Source organism: Tripterygium wilfordii, chromosome 20 (genome assembly GCF_013401445.1).
Source record: "Tripterygium wilfordii isolate XIE 37 chromosome 20, ASM1340144v1, whole genome shotgun sequence".
Classification (NCBI taxonomy): domain Eukaryota; kingdom Viridiplantae; phylum Streptophyta; class Magnoliopsida; order Celastrales; family Celastraceae; genus Tripterygium; species Tripterygium wilfordii.
This window is the reverse complement of record NC_052251.1, coordinates 9,572,493-9,588,785: the sequence shown is the minus strand read 5'-3', so window position 1 is coordinate 9,588,785 and position 16,293 is coordinate 9,572,493. Positions and strand designations below refer to the sequence as shown.

General features: G+C 37.1%; 3 protein-coding genes across 6 annotated transcripts; 2 read left to right on the top strand and 1 right to left on the bottom strand.

Annotated features, from left to right (window-relative positions):
• Positions 1–857: 857 nt before the first annotated feature.
• On the top strand, positions 858–6,781 carry LOC119987088 (cleavage stimulation factor subunit 50). 3 transcript variants are annotated; one of them, XM_038831831.1, is made up of 14 exons: positions 858–1,073; positions 1,168–1,251; positions 1,341–1,468; positions 1,863–1,935; positions 2,052–2,135; positions 2,231–2,317; positions 2,808–2,878; positions 2,988–3,039; positions 3,204–3,261; positions 3,556–3,656; positions 3,774–3,928; positions 4,421–4,529; positions 6,061–6,117; positions 6,381–6,781. In XM_038831831.1, exons 1-14 carry the CDS (start codon positions 987–989, stop codon positions 6,534–6,536), a joined length of 1,302 nt encoding a protein of 433 aa, XP_038687759.1. In that variant the 5' UTR covers positions 858–986; the 3' UTR covers positions 6,537–6,781. The 3 variants fall into 3 exon arrangements, with proteins under 3 accessions (XP_038687759.1, XP_038687760.1, XP_038687761.1); XM_038831832.1 differs by having other exon boundaries at positions 1,016–1,073; positions 1,351–1,468; XM_038831833.1 differs by lacking the exon at positions 858–1,073 and having other exon boundaries at positions 1,162–1,251; positions 1,351–1,468; positions 2,063–2,135.
• A 465-nt stretch (positions 6,782–7,246) lies between these two features.
• On the bottom strand, positions 7,247–9,267 carry LOC119987164 (pentatricopeptide repeat-containing protein PNM1, mitochondrial-like). The gene has a single exon (XM_038831965.1). The coding sequence runs from the start codon at positions 9,207–9,209 to the stop codon at positions 7,692–7,694; it is 1,518 nt and encodes a 505-aa protein (XP_038687893.1). The 5' UTR covers positions 9,210–9,267; the 3' UTR covers positions 7,247–7,691.
• Positions 9,268–9,812: 545 nt separating this feature from the next.
• Positions 9,813–15,945, top strand: LOC119987165 (RHOMBOID-like protein 12, mitochondrial). Of its 2 annotated transcripts, none has more exons than XM_038831968.1 (8): positions 9,813–10,267; positions 12,143–12,263; positions 12,603–12,722; positions 13,496–13,606; positions 14,165–14,209; positions 14,807–14,911; positions 15,009–15,050; positions 15,632–15,945. In XM_038831968.1, the coding sequence occupies exons 1-8, from the start codon at positions 9,912–9,914 to the stop codon at positions 15,719–15,721; spliced, it is 990 nt and encodes a 329-aa protein (XP_038687896.1). In that variant the 5' UTR covers positions 9,813–9,911; the 3' UTR covers positions 15,722–15,945. The 2 variants fall into 2 exon arrangements, with proteins under 2 accessions (XP_038687896.1, XP_038687894.1); XM_038831966.1 differs by having other exon boundaries at positions 9,814–10,276.
• The last annotated feature ends 348 nt before the right edge of the window (positions 15,946–16,293 follow it).

Below are 16,293 nucleotides of genomic sequence, written 5' to 3'. Positions count from 1 at the left end.
TCATTTCTGTATTTTTCTATTATTTTGTACTCCTGCTCCAACACTTTCTTCTCTGACTATAGATCTCTTCCATCTGTTGCGAATCTTTGATCATCGGTGTTTCTAGTGTGCTTCGACGACATATTTTCAATTTTATAGTGATGAGATTTCATATCTTAGATAGATCGATCTCTCTTATTGAAGGGGAAGCCAAGATCCTTGCTGTAGATCCAATTACAATATGTGTGTGATTTTTCTATTCAGTATTTGTTACCCGACATAGACCGGTGGAGTCGAATTCGTTGGCTGGTGTAATACAATGTCTTTAGGAGGGCTAGCGATTTGTGTCTTTGCATTTTCAGTTTTTTTTTTTTTTTTCTCAATACTCTTGATTGTACTCTATTTGTATGGTGGCTCGAGTTCCTACAAACATCAATTACCTAATTTATTAGGTAACTTAATACAATCAAGACCTTTTCAAAAAAATACTTGCATTAACACATCAAAACACATTAAAATTCCAATTTACTACCATGCTTGAGCAAAAATTAGGGCAATTTGTAGCTATTATTTATTTAGTGTGTATTGGATAAATTTATTCGGCAAATCTAATAGACTCATGCATTGATTCACATGAGACGAGACAATGGTTTTTAAAGTTTAGTGGAAAAGTAGGATTTTATTTTGAAATCAAAGGTTTTGGGAGGGGCAGGACTTGAGCCCATGCCTTAATGGATGAGTCAATCCTTTATATACAATGTGATTACCGTCTCATCAACGGCTCACTTCACTTGCATGGAAAAATATGATTAACATTTAGCATACGTAAATTTTTTTATATGCTTATATAAAACATGGTTTGCGAACTATTACAACAGTAATGCACACTAACCAAGCTCTGTATGATTGATTCAATATGGTTAATTAAACCCTAACCCTAAATCACGACAGCAGTTTTTGGGGGTTTTTGATGGTTGTAAGGGTACACTGTAGAGGGATTGACGAAGATGGAGAACAACATTGAAGATGGCAAGCTCAATCGTCAGCTCCACGCACTCATCGTCGCTCATCTTCGCGACAGCAATCTCAATCAGGCAATTCACTTCTTTCACTCTCTGTCTCTCTACCTCTCTATCTCTCTGTCGTTCTTTCTGTTATTGGATGATCCTGCTTTCACTTGTATTTCAGGCTGCAAGTGCTGTTGCTTCAGCGACGATGACGCCCTTGGATGTGGAGGCCCCTCCTCATAAGCTTCTCGAACTGTTTGCTAAGGTTTGCATTTCCTCGATTTTGTGTTTAGACAAAATTAATAGAGAGAAGAGGAAATAAAGGTTAGATTTTTGGTACTGAGGGAATAACAGGGTCTTGCAGCGGAGAAGGAAGACATGTTAAGAGGAGTGTCATCGACTGTAATGTATGACTTGGGGGCTTCAATTCCTGCCGGATATGGCTCCATCCCGGCTCCACGCGCTGCCTCTATCGATTTCAGGCAATTTACACTTGCATACATTAGCTAGTACCACTGCTTCTAAATTTAGTTTTTTTTATCGGAGGTAAAGTATCAAAATCTCGTCACTTTGTTTTGGGTATTTATTTGTGATTGAAAAGTTCTTTACTTTTTTGTATTAGTCACTTGATTGTGAGTGATGAGTTTCTCCCCAATTGAAAGAAATTTTGTGTCTGAAAACTACGGCACTGGACCGGACATGTTGGGCATTTAGCAGTGATTGAACTGTTTTACTTTATTATTACAGAAATGCTTGTAAATATGTAATTCACTTATGAGATAGTGTACCAACATTCCTCGGTTTGATTGATCTTTTTAATAGATTCCGAAGGAAAATACTATAAAAACTCATGATGTATTTGTTTGGTCAAACCAGTGCTGTGCAGGATAAAAAAGGCACATCAAAGAATTACAGAAAGCATGAAACCCGGCATCTTTCTGAGCACAAGGTATACTTGCATATTAAAATTATGATGTATCTTCACTGTTATAATTTAGTTTGCTAATTACAATATGAAAACACTTCCTTCTGTTCTGATTCAGACTGATGGGTTAAACACTTTAGAATGTTGCCAGGTGTGCACGGTTTAGTCCTGATGGGCGGTTTGTTGCAACTGGAAGTGCAGACACATCAATTAAGCTTTTTGAGGTCTAGAATCTACCATTTGAATCTACAACTGCGTAGTATGTTTGTTCTTTGAGTTTGAGATTGCTTAACTCTGAAGTGTTCTTAACACCTTGTAGATTTCAAAAGTCAAGCAAATGATGCTTCCAGATACAAAGGACGCCCCAGTTCGACCAGTTATAAGGACATTTTATGACCATATACAAGTACGTCCTCTTTTACCAGATTGTTAATGTTAATTGTTTTCCGAACTATTGAAAAGTTGCTGTTTTTATCTTCAACTGATTTCTGGAATCCAGTCATCTTTTTTGGTGTCTTTTTCTTCCCCTATTTTGGTTTATGCTGGGACACTCACTGCAGTTATTCTTTCTTTTTGTATAGTACTCATGTAGCTGACCCAAACTTTTGGGATAAAATCTCGTATGATAATGATGATGATGCCATGATGGTATAGTACTCATGTGTGCCTACCTGCTAAAGGGGGCACCCAATTTTTGAACTGAGTCATTCTTGCAGCTAACTAACATGATCCTGTCGTGAACAAGCGCTCGGTTTTTTTTTTTTTTTCAGCTTGAAATTAAATTGTTGCAACTTGGATCAGGTTTTAGCTTATTTATGTCTTTATTTTCCCTTGATGTGATATGATCTATTCAGGTTTCTCCTTTGTTGTCTAATGCTTAGCCCATTTGCTTGCAGCCAATAAACGATCTGGATTTCCATCCTCATAATACTATACTGATATCAGGGGCCAAAGATCACACAATAAAGTATGATCTCTGCTTTAGTTGAGTCTAAGGTTTTTTTTTCTTTTTTGTTTTTGCCCACCAAATGCAGTCATCTTCAATGCTAAATGAAAAAGTTACCAATGTTTTCCAGGTTCTTTGATTTTTCAAAAGCTACTGCAAAGAGAGCTTTCAGATTTCTCCAGGTATATGCTTGACCTCTTAAAGGAATTCAGAATGGTTCCATTTTTTTTTGTGTGAATATGGAAATTTTTTATTGAAGGGGGCACCAAGAAGGTGCAATCCATGTAGGAATTTAGGAACTGGTACTAACATTTATGGATGTATAAATGTGTTACTAATGCTTCAGGACACTCATAATGTTCGTTCTGTTAATTTTCATCCTTCTGGAGATTTCCTTCTAGCAGGTATTCATTTCCTTTACAAATTTCATTTTCAAGGCTTTTTGTATCCATTTCATTTTGATAGAAGACTACTGTTCATTTTCTTAAGTTCTTGTTCATTGAGAAAATTGTGTGATTATTCATCTGATTTTTGTTTAAAGCTGAATAAACTTATCTATTTCCAAGCATTGCTTGAAGAACAAATTGGTGTCTTGTTTCTTGGATCTATCCGATGCAGTTTTTTTATAGAACTATTTATTATTTACTGCCTGTTTTGGCTATCACTTGATTACGAAAAGAATGAATCATGAATTACAGGAACTGATCATCCTATTCCACATTTGTATGATGTCAACACCTTTCAGTGCTATCTATCAGCGAATGTCCCAGATATTGGTGTAAATGGAGCCATAAATCAGGCATGTTTAACAACTTATCTATTTGTAATTCGAGTGATCCATTATGCCCTGACCCTCTGATGACAAGTGAATTCAGGACCATTTAATGTCACAAAATTCATCTTTTTGGTTATGCAGGTGAGATATTCCTCTACAGGTAGCTTGTATGTTACGGCATCTAAAGATGGTGCTGTTAGGTTGTGGGATGGGGTGAGTGCCAGTTGTGCACGCTCAATAGTTGGTGCACATGGAACAGCAGAAGTCACAAGTGCAATTTTTACAAAAGATCAAAGGTGATGACAATTTAACAATGAATTTATCTCGCAGTAATACATAGTTAACAAGGTGTTTTGTGAATTATGGGGATGATGATTAATGAAATCATCTGAAGTGGTTCCTGCGAAAAATGTTTCTCTGCATTTTGTTTGGAGCTCAAAAAGGGAGGTCTATGTTGACGAGTAGTTCTCTAATTATCCATGGCAGTGATGACTCTCCTTCTATGAAATTCTTCAAAATCACATAGTTTGTTACTATTTTTCTGCGAAATGAACTGGGCAGAGGAATAGTTTATTGCTATTTTTTCTAATTAATTGGAGCATGTAGCAATCAATACAGAAAATTCTATAAAATTTTTAATGCTTACTTATGGTGTGTCAGATGTTTTCACCAGAGAAGAATGCTGCTTTGAAGTTAAATGTTGTGCTCTTCTCTTGCTTCCTTGCATCTGATTTTATGTATCTTCGAGCCTTACATTATTCTACATTGCTGAAACATTGACTTTCTAGGTTTGTTCTTTCCTGTGGAAAGGACTCTTCTGTGAAACTTTGGGAGGTTGGCTCTGGAAGATTGATCAAACAGTATGTAGGAGCTACGCATACACAATTGCGATGCCAGGTACCATGTTTGTTTTTCCTTTGAAGAAATTTTGGGTACTAGCTAAAAGGGATATGTTTGCATGTGAGGGCATCCATCTGTATGCTTTCCTTTTGATTATTTTTTAAGTCATGCCTTGAATGAACCACCTCCACTGAGGTCTAGTGGTAAAGGTCTTGGTCATCCAACCTGCTAGATATAGGGTTAAATTGGATACATGTTAGATTTTGCTCATGAGGGTAACCATTAAGCAGAAACTTGTAAATCCTAGGATTCTTGGAGTGAATTAGTTTCTTACTAATTTTTTCTACACAAATTTCTACACACCACTTCAATTTTGATACTTCCATAGCAACAATATTATGTGCTGTAATTGTGAAGGCTACATGAGGGATTATAAATTTTTATTTTGGGAAATGAAAAGGCAATGATGTTACTTCTACAAAGTAGTTCTATTTTCTAAGGGATAATACATATAGCAGTCCAATGTCACATTGTATGCACCAGTTCCCAATTTAGTTTATGTGAGTTTTGTTATTTACTCAAATATTTATACATTAGAACTATTGATGGAAATAGTTGGAAGAAAAATGTCAAGTGTCATCTACGTAACTTGATTGTTAAAAATGTTAAGCAACTCGTTGGCACAAGGCTCCTGCGATGGTGGGGTTGGAGGAGGGCAAAGAGGTATGGAGCCGTATCCCCACATTGTGGAAAGGCTGTTTCTGAAACTTGACCTATTACCCCTTGGCCATAGTTTTGTCCTTACATGAGGACTGTTGGGGCCAGAATTGCTTATTTACCCAAAGTTGCAGTTTAACCATTCAAACCACTGAAACTCTATGGCTATTGTGACCAAAGACTGGTCACAAAAGCTGGCTGGTTAATTGTAGCTGAGGGAATTGGCTAAAACTGTGGCAAAGTCTCGGGCTTTGTATTTGCAAATCGTGCATTTTCTACTTAGCAGTTGCTGTGTCGGAAGATGCGGTTGTCTGGTCTCCCTACTCAGTGAATCCCTAACTCTTTGTTTCTCAGTTTATAATATTTGACTCAGTGTCTTGTTGGTTCCCTTTTCTGGGTCCATCGTTTGTCCGTACATCCACACATGGTCCTCTTATTGATGAACCAGTCAAAGATGCCCTCCTAGCTGACTGACCACACACAAAATGCAACGAATCCCAATAAACCCACATGCTCATCATTGACCTGCGCCATCTCCAGCAGATGTGCCAAGTGCCTATTATCTCCTACCTACAACATTTGGTCAAAGATTAGTAAACATCTTTGACCATATTCTTAGGAGCTGTAATGTGCTCGACAATAAGTAACATAATACTATTTGGACAGTGAAGCTCTTGCATTACATACTTAAAATGGTTCTATTTGACGAAAAAGAAGAAGAAAAATGCCAAGAGTACTGTAACAAACTGAGTAAAAAAAGGTTCTTTTCTATGTGATTAGTACTCTGATTCTATGTCGGAGAATACATTTGGTATTTGATTTTATTAAATATTCTTACATATCCTCCATTTCTTCGATATCTTTTGTGCAGGTTGTTTTTAATGATACTGAAGAATTTATACTATCTATAGACGATGCAAGCAACGAGGTTTGTTCTGATTCTTAGTCCTTTTACCTTTATATACTTTCTAGTGGATTAAAACCAGATTATGAGCGGCTTAGTCTCAGACCTGATTTATTATGCATCCTTTTAGCTAGCAAAATCAGCCGGCTAAAGTACTGAGAATTTTTGTATCATTTGCTGGTTCACTTGAATACTGAGTTGAGTTAGATTTGATGTTGGGTTGGATAATCGAATGCTGTTCACCAGTCCCTGTTTTGGTTTCCAACACAATTAATCCATTCGTGCAGATTGTTATCTGGGATGCGTTAACAGCAGAGAAAGTGGCAAGGTGGCCTTCCAACCACGTTGGTGCACCACGCTGGCTGGAGCACTCTCCCACTGAGGCAGCCTTCATATCTTGTGGGACTGACAGGTCAGTCAGGTTCTGGAAGGAAGCTATCTAGGTATATATGGAGAAGCATCGGAGATAACTATAGCCTCAAAAGAGTTAGATCTAGTAATATTTATCTTTTGCGCATTATCCATCTGCACCTAAATGTAAAGGCTGGTCTTTTGGTAAACATTTTGAAATGTGAAGCACTAAAATTTCCCTCAGATTGTCAAATTGGTTGCTTTGTTGCTATTTTGTGTCCGATTAGAGCATCCAAGTTTCATGCTTCCAATGAACAATTCAGTATTTTTTTTTTCATTGGAACAATTGTGTACCTGGGATTCTCTACACTGTAGGATACAGCTAACTGTGTTAAAACATTAACCTGAGAAGTTACATTGAATGAAGTAATGAACCAAAGATATCCTCTTCTCTCCTGCCAAACTAGCATGCATGTAGAGGAATTAATGGATCTCTCTCTAGCCACTCCAAATTCCATCACCTACAACCCTAATCAGTTCTGTTCTTTTCAGCTAATTACAAAGTTCCAAAAAGTTATAATAAAATCAATTTTCAGAAGACCAAATGACTGAAAAAAAAAGTGTGCGTGGAACTTTGTTATGCAATTGAAGAACAGAAAATGTATTATGGAAGATCATATAAGAAATACCTTGAAAGTCAGCCAGAGAGAGAGGAGGGCAAAAGCAAAACCCTCATAAGAAAAGCACCAAAGAAAAGGCAAACACTTAACTTGAAAGGGGAAGATTGACAAGAGGAAGCCAATAGTTGAATACAGGACTTTGAGTTCTCATAGCATATTACATGTTTCTATTGCATATAGTAATAAGGTGCATCTACAGGCCAATTTTTCCATAGATCTAATGCACCACCATTGGAAATAGGTTAAAAGCTTCAAGGTGATTTGTCTAGTAGCCAATTCTTCCATTAGATCAGACGCAGAACCAAATGACAAATCCCCAGTAACTTGCTTGCTAGAAAGATAGCTCATATTATCCGAGGCATAAAAGGTGAGCAAAACAATCTAGCTTGGCCAGAAACAATTATCTTTTTATTGCAGCCTATAATGCAACTAAATCATGAAAAACAAACAACATTCAACATCAAAGGCAAACTACTGAAGTTGAAAAAAGATTACTTCCATGATGATTGGCATACCCTTGCAAACCACAATGGATCTGACTTGAAGTAAAAAAAAATTCTGATGTGATCAAATGGCTCTTCTTTTTTGTGGTTTCTTCACAAAACTAAGCCGAATTTGCTTAAGACGTCTCCTTTTCCTAGCCATTTTCTCAGGCAACGTTTCCCGTTTCTTCTCTTTCTTCTCATCAGCCTTTGGTTTCTTCAGGAACCTCGGGTCCACCCTGTACTCTTTAGGTGTCACCGGAACTCCATTCTTCAATGCTTCATTAAACAATGCATTGGCTTTATCGATTCTCTTAAGGGAACACCACTTGCCCATCAACAAATCGTATGTCTTGATCCCTGCTTCACACCCATCATCTTTCATCTTCTTAAAAACAGTCATAGCATGCTCAAGCCTCTCAATCCCACACAAGATCTTCAAGAATCCATAATATGCCTTCTTATCGAGCTTTTCTCCATAGCCTGCAGACTTCATCCTATCAATCATTTCATCCCCCTCAGCCACCCTTGCTGCCTGATACAAGCTCCTAATCAAAACAAGAAATGTTGTCTCATTAGGATGACATCCCCACTCCCCCATTCTATAAAACAAGTTCATTGCATCCTCTGTCTTCCTAAGCTTGCACAAGTTACTAATCAATACATTAAAGGTCTCCACATTCCTCGGAACCCCATCAGTCTCCATATCCACCAATACCTTCTCAGCCTCGGATTGAAGCCGAAAGGGGTCTTTCTGTCTACAAAGCTTACAAACACAATCCAAAATGGCATTATAAGACATTATCCCAATCTCAAACCCTCCTCTATACATCTCTCCTGCCAATCTCTTGGCCTCCTCAAGCTTCCCATCAACACAGCAACCTTTGATCAACAGATCACATATAACCTCATCCGGAAATATCTCATTTGCCAAGTTCTTGACCATTTTCTCAGCATAATTCGCATACCCATTTTCACATAATTTCTCCACAACCATTTTCAGAGAGTTTTTGTCACGCTTAAACCCATATTCCCTCTCCATCCGCTCAAAAAACCCAACAACCTGTGTGGGCCTCCCAGCACGCACAAGGCGGTCAATAACCGATTCAAGCGTTCTGTCCCCTGCAACACCTTTACCGGCCGCAAGAATCTCATCGGTCGCCTTAAAATCCTTTCGGCGTCCAAAGTAATCGATAAAGAAGGAGAGGGTATCGTCGGTGTGTTTGAAATCGGCGCTCGATACCAGCCAATGGTGAAAACCAAGAACCGTCCGTCCAGCATCTGGGGAGAGATTGAGTGTTTGAAGTATCAGGGAAGATGTGGGAGTGATATGAGAGAAATTAAGGTGAAGCCTTTCCGAGACAGAGAGAGTGTCTGTGTTGGAACTCTGGAGAAGCTCGGTGGAGATAGAGAGAGCTACCGGATCAGGGTCTTGAGATTGTGGTTCTTGAGAGGAGAAAGGTCTGGAGAGAAACTGAAATTTAGGAAAGTAGGTAGTGGCAAGACGAGAAGAAAAAGTATTGGGTCGAATAAGCCATGATGAAGAAGAAGAAGAGGATAATAGACAGTAACGAAGAACTCTGCCCAGTTGCAGAGACGGCATTTTGCGCACAGAAAGTGTGTGGGAGTTTGAAGCAAAGACAAAACCCTACCAACGGAGGAGAATGAAAAGCTCTACTGAGCAGTTAACCGGCTAGCCCCGATCCGCCTGTTCTCGATTGGCTTGTTGGGCTAAGCCCAACAGCATTTATAATGGCCTCCATTGGACTTGTGACTTATATCTAATTTTAGGTCCCAAAAAAAGCCTAGGCTGAATTGGGCCCAATGACTTTATCAATATATTATACACTAGGGTAAAAGGTTGGTTATGGTGGAGGGATTTTTTTTTTTTAATTTTTGACGTAAATTTAATCGATTAATTGGTCAATTCTTAAAAAAAAAAAAATATGTATTTTTTTTGGTATCAGTCTGTTTGATTTTCGATAATTTTATACAATCCATGTATACACAATAAAAAAATCTGGCCTTCTCTTAACATAAAACAAAATTAAGGAATTTCAAAATCTGGCCTTCTCTTACCTTCTCTTTTATTTTAAATTTTGAAACCCAAAATCTAAATTCTCTTTTGGTTCCATCAAAAAAAAATAAAATCTCTTTTGGTTACATTTTTTGTTTTGTTTTTTTTATTCTCTTTGGTTACTTGATCAGAAGGTCATTTGGTCTCTTGCTTGGGCAGAGAATACTCTCCAAAATCTCAAACCACCATAAAGCAGAAACCTTTTGAAAACTCTTCCTTCATAAAACAATGCATAGGCTCGTCTCTCTCAGACTTGCCTCCAATTTCTCAAAGAAAAACACATTCTCTCTTCAGTCTCATCCCTACAAATCCGTCTCTGGTCTCACTAGACCAGCCTACCAAGACCCTGTTGTTGGCTCCTCTCTCACCAACCCATTTCACCATTTCCGACCATGTCAATCGCATCACAGTCTCTCATCAGGGACTACTCGTGGGTTTCTATCGAACACATTGCTCGTAAAGCAGTTCTTGTCATCAAATACACACTTGAGGGTCTCAAGCAGAGGTCTCAATGATTTCAAAGTCGGATACTTGAGGGCTCAATTTCGTAGAGGGATTTCCGGGTTCGGTTCTGGATTCAACAGGCGGGGCTGGTAATCCCTTTTTTTTTGTATGCTTTGATGTGTCCGTTTGATTGTTATTAATTTGTAGAGAAACAGGGTTTAGGGCAAACGTCACGTAATTTATGTCATTGTTGATGCGAGTTTCTATGAATTGTTATACGTGCTCAATTGTGATATTTCTGGCGAGAAAATGTAAAATTATTGCCATTCAATTAGGGTTTTTGTGTTGAATTCTTTTGTGTTCTGCCGCTCTCGATGTGATTTCTGACTACAAATGGCAGAGAACAAATACGTGTCATTGGGTGATTTGTTGACGGTACATTAGATTCCTTTTACGTGATTCCATTCTATATAGCTGCCTTTTCTGATGCCGAAAGCTTCTGTCTTGTTAACCAAAACTGTGTAACTTTCTGTTTTCATTATAAATTTAAAAATAGAGATGTGATTTTTAAATGCAAAATAAGTAATTTAATTTTAAAAAACTATGGCCCATATAACTTGTAATCCTCAAGAGTCAAGAATGGAAGAAGGTTATATTATTGGTGCTGTCCTTATTTTGCCCCCACAGTTTGTTATTGAATATTGCTAACCATAACAACACTTGTTTTCCCTTGTAGTGTCTCCTCAGATACTGTTGTAGGACACAAGTTCAGGCACACACCCGCGTACAAATGCATGCATGCCTGTGTATGATTTTGTTAATGGTTGATGTACGCACAAATGACTTTGAAAACATAGTTCTTTTTGTTATTTTGATAAAGTTATTGTGATTGAGTTTGGGTGTGGGAGTGGGTTCAGGAGATGGGAGTGCATGTTTGCAGACATCTATTACATTGATTTACATTTTGCATTGAGTTGTAATGCAATGGAAGCTACGTAATACATAGAAGGAGATTATAGTGGAAGTTCTGTTTCTTGCAAATGGTTGAGTACAATATAAAAGAATAACCAGAAGCGTGCATGCCACTGTGGCTTTTGTTATGAGGAAAATAGGAAATGTTAGTCACTGTCCTAGAACTCTGATGTAATTAAATAGAATCATAACTTCTACTATAACATCAGCTAATGAAAATCATTCCCTGTAAAGAAGCTCAATTAGTAAAACTGTAAAACAAATGGCAGAAAGAATTATACTGGATTTGGTTGGAACTGTATGTTAATAATATTTCAGTTTCCTTTTCTATATGCTAAATTGTTTGAAGTCTCAAATTAGTCGTTGTACTAGGAAAGTAGTACTGCTTTGAAATGCAATTTAGAATTTTCATTCTATTGTAAAGTTCAGCAGTAACTGAGTCTTTTTATGTTCAGTTTTACACTTCTGATGAGGTAATTCAATCTTTGGAACAAGAAACAGTTCTCTTACCCAACAAAATTAATAATTTGATATCTTGTTGCTTGATTTTTCTAACCGTGCTAAGTTTAATACAATTCAGCTATTTCAGGCCTGCTGCCTTTCATATTTATTTGCTAATTGTTATTGTTTTCTCTTGCAGTTTCCTTTATGTTTGCAACTAAACCTTTCTTTTCTCTTGAAATGTTGTGAATATAAGGACTTAATCATAGGACCTTTCAGTCACCTTGTTTGTGTGATAACTAAGAAACCTAATATTCATAATCTGTTTTTGCTGAATCTACAACCGTAATTAACAGCGGAAGACTGGAAAGCTGAGCTGTTGCATTCAAAGCGTTTTGCCTCTTGTTTTCTTTGATAGATCATGTTTTCAGTTGTTTTAACATCACTACTTTGCTCTTCATATTTGAAAGTTGACAGTTTCATTTAGCCAGACAGATTTCACAATCTTAATATCTCATTGGAATCTCTCTCATTCTTTCAATATAGCCATCTCAGACTACTTAAAATCTAGTAAACCTACAATTTATTTTATGTGATTGTAGGAAATCATGGTTCCACCAACTAAATGCTAATGACGCAGTTTTTGGCTTGATTGTTGCAAATGTCGCTGTTTTTATGTTATGGCGTATAGCAGATCGAAGATTTATGGTGGAAAACTTTATGGTGAGTGTCTGTCCTTGAATTTAATGTTATTAAATGCTGCCAAACATATATATATATGTTTTTTCTCAAAAAATCCTCATGCTGGGGCCTGGGGTGCATCTGTTTTGGCTCAACAGGTGCATGGTAATGACCCCTGGGATAGTCATGTCATAGAAGAACAAACTCAAATTTTTAATGCTGTTATCTAATTCACGTTTTCTAGTTTCAACTCACCCTTGGTTTGTGCAACATGGGATCTTGTGGGCATGCTAGAAAAGTAGACCATTCAGGGACTTTGCATGTAAGGCTCTAATGTTAACTTCACTTTTCCTAACTTATTGATGATTTTTTTTTGAGCAGATTTCATTGGACAATATCAAAAGTGGGCGGGTGCATACCATGATAACTTCTGCATTCAGTCACATTGATCTTGAGCACATCATATCCAACATGATTGGACTTTACTTTTTTGGGATGAATGTATGGTGGCATGCCTTAAACTTTTTATTGGATTGCAAGCTTTTGTTTTATTTTTTATTCTCCTTTTGTTGAGTCGGCCTTTTTGATGACTGAGACCTTATAGTGGTGAAGAATAGACTAGCCCAACGCTCGATTAAGTGGAGTAATGAAAAATCTTCATTTTCTTTTAAGAAGTGCAGGGCTATGGACTTTTGATATGGCTATTTTGAATGGAGACTATGTTTGCACTTTGCACTAGGAAAGTGGAGTCGACCTACCTTCTATTATAATTGGGTAATCTTGCATTGCATGCATTCTGATGGGACGGAATCAGTTTTAGAATCCTTTCCCTGCTAAGTTGATGTTTCCCATTAATATATGTTTCTACATGTGGGAAAAATTTGTCAAGGACAAAATGAAAGTTACATTGTCATATGAGTATTGCAAACTGGAGTAAATTTTGCTTTCCAGTGTACTACATTGCCTTCTATCGTTTGAGACTCCTACATCTTGAAAATCAGTCATCTGCTTAGCTTTGACTGTGGGTAATAGAAAATTTTCTCTTATCTAGGTTCCATTTTGATAAAAACCTATTTAATCAGTCATCTTGATCTTGAAGGATTTGGAAGGCTGCCGTTTATAGTTTAGACTCAGGGAGTTTATCTTTGATGCTAGATGATTCTGTTGAACAAGAAAGGGTGAAATAAATTTATCTTTTTCCTCCTTGATCTTTAATTTCTCTCTGCTATTTCTTGGATATTGGCAGTTTTTCCTTATTTTTTCCCATGTTATAGATTGGAAGAACTTTTGGACCTGAATTTTTGTTGAAGCTGTATCTGGCTGGCGCAATTGGTGGCTCCGTGTTCTACTTAGTTCACCATGCCTTAATGGCTTCTTCATCAAAGGTAGAAAGAATGATACTCCAATAAGTTGAAACCTCCAATGCTCTAAGTCTAAGGAAGAAGGTTCCATGGATTTATTTTGGCAAATTTCAATATGATGAACACTATATGCACTCCATTTTTAACTAAGTACACCCCCCTCTAGTGTATTTTTTCACATATGTAAAACTTGCATTTAATTTGCTATGGTAGAGTACTATTCAACCATTTTATGTGGTTATGTTGGTAATGATTTGAAAGTTCATATTCAAACAATCATATATTTGAATGATCATGAGTCAAAGCATTAATTTTGATAACGTAGTAAGATTTAAGGTTATGTCAATAGTCTATTCTTCATAACACTAAAAGAAATAATTCCATCTGGAACCATGTTATTTTAGACTCCAGCATGAAATTTCATTCAATATATTACACGGAAAATGCTTTTGTTTTCAGTATTTTCTTATTATAAGAAAATTCTGTTGAACAAAGTTATGGACGTTTATGTCAATCTTGCTTGAGATTGCATACAATGCTTCATTTAGCTTATGGTGAACTATGATTTACTGCTGTTTACAGGGTCAAGGAATGTCGGCATTCGACCCTTCAAGGACTCCAGGACTGGTATGATTTTATTCTCCCCATCCTTTCCTTGATCACCTTTTCATTATTTTTTAAATCCAAGTAGGAAAGTAAATGAAAGAAAAGGTCCTTGTCATCATCTTTTGTCTTTCGAGAATGCAGTTTGTAAAGACTGTTTAATGATAGGGACTAATTTCGAGTCCAACTGCAATGTGATTTTAGCGTAAATACTTCAAGTTCCATCTCTTTTTGTACGAAAATTGTGTTTCTTGCCTTCAAATCCGATGAACACGTTTAGCGTACTTCATATTTATCTGTATAGCAAGTAATCACTTCAAAACAAAAATCAACTGCAACTTTATTTCACGCTCGGAGTTTTTCGATAACATTTCAGACCCAATGCGTGTGCCATCCTGATTACTTGCACGGATTTTATTGGATGATGATTTTGATAAAAGAGTCATGGATATTGTAAGCTAGTTCTTAGATTCCATATATGCTATTGTGTATTCACCTTGCGGTACTAATCAATTGCGTTTTAACTTCAATAATCATTTTTTCATATGCTCCTTCACTTCTTCCTCTCCCGTTTCCCCTTTCGGGACTTGATTTGACTCGTGAGTTGCTTGTGGGTTCCAGGGGGCAAGTGGAGCTGTAAATGCAATCTTGCTGCTTGATATATTCCTACATCCAAAAGCTACTCTATACTTTGATTTCATCATACCAGTTCCAGCTATGTTACTGGTAAGTTGGTTTCTGGTCACGTCAATAATGAAGAAAATTTGAGGCTGAATATGCAAATTCTGACAAGGTGATTTTTTTTTCTTTGTTATCAATTTAGGGGATCTTCCTTATTGGGAAGGATATACTGAGGATAATAGAGGTTTGTTGCTCATCTCCTTTCGAGAACCTTTACAGAAACCTTTATCTTTTCCTGAATAACTTAATTATCACAGTTATTAACCTTGGAAACATGAAGAAAGATATACGATGGACTGCTTTTTAATGCATACTTACATTTCCACCACAAAAAGCAAAGCGAGACTAAACTTATTCATCGAATGGGTTCCTGCCCAGCCTCAACATTGAGTGTTTGTTGTCTGCATATATGTCCCTTGGCTTGAAACAGATGATAAACTGAGAGCCATTTTCCAAAGCACCATGCAGTTTAATTCACATTGCGTCTGGAACCTTTTTACATGCATCAATGCTACTATTATTGTTTCCTTTTTCTTTTGTTTCTTTCTTTTGGTCGTTGTCAATGATGTAGACTCTCTACGCTGAACTCCCCTTACCCTGGCCTTCAAGCAGTGTTGTTACTCGACTGAATACTGCTGACTCGGGAACTCTTAACTCCTTTCTTGCTGAACCAATGTTTCTCAGCATTAAGCCATATTATCAGATCGAGCGGCTCATTGGCTAACATTATTGTGATTTTAATTGGTCTCTCATCTGTTGTTGCAGGGAGAGAGTAATATTTCAGGATCAGCACATCTGGGGGGTGCGGTGGTTGCAGCTATTGCGTGGGCTCGAATTAAGAAGGGGCGTTTCTGAATCATTCGAAATATAAGCATTTGTCGGTCAATGTTAGCCAGGAGGATTTGTTCAGGATTTTTCTTTTCTATTCTTGGTGATGCCCTTTATATGAGTAAGCCAGTTTCTTCTCTTTTGGGTTGAACCTACACAGAGTTCTTCTTTATGCAAAACAGCACTCATTTCCTTGGAAGCTTATAGTTATGTGAAGTGATTCAATTCAAGTACTATGATCTCTGATTTTCTTTTCTTTTTCTTTTTTTTTTTTAATGTTTTCTTCTGGTGCTTCATGTTTATGAAAATAAAAATTCCAAAATAACATTCAAATATTATTGCCAAATGCCAATTATGTCATGATTCATGAACCCTTCAGTAATCAGTACATGGAATAAGAATGACTGTTGAGCGGTAATTGGGAATGTATGATTGTTGCATGCACCTTGGTTTAACATCGGTTTCTTTTTCTTTAGTAACCGAGAATGACTCCAACCAAGTGTGTCCTATAGATATTTGATTTGAGCGTAAACTTGGACAGTCGAGTTCGTATGCATAAAAGTTTCTCACCTGAATATTCAAGACATGATAAATTATGT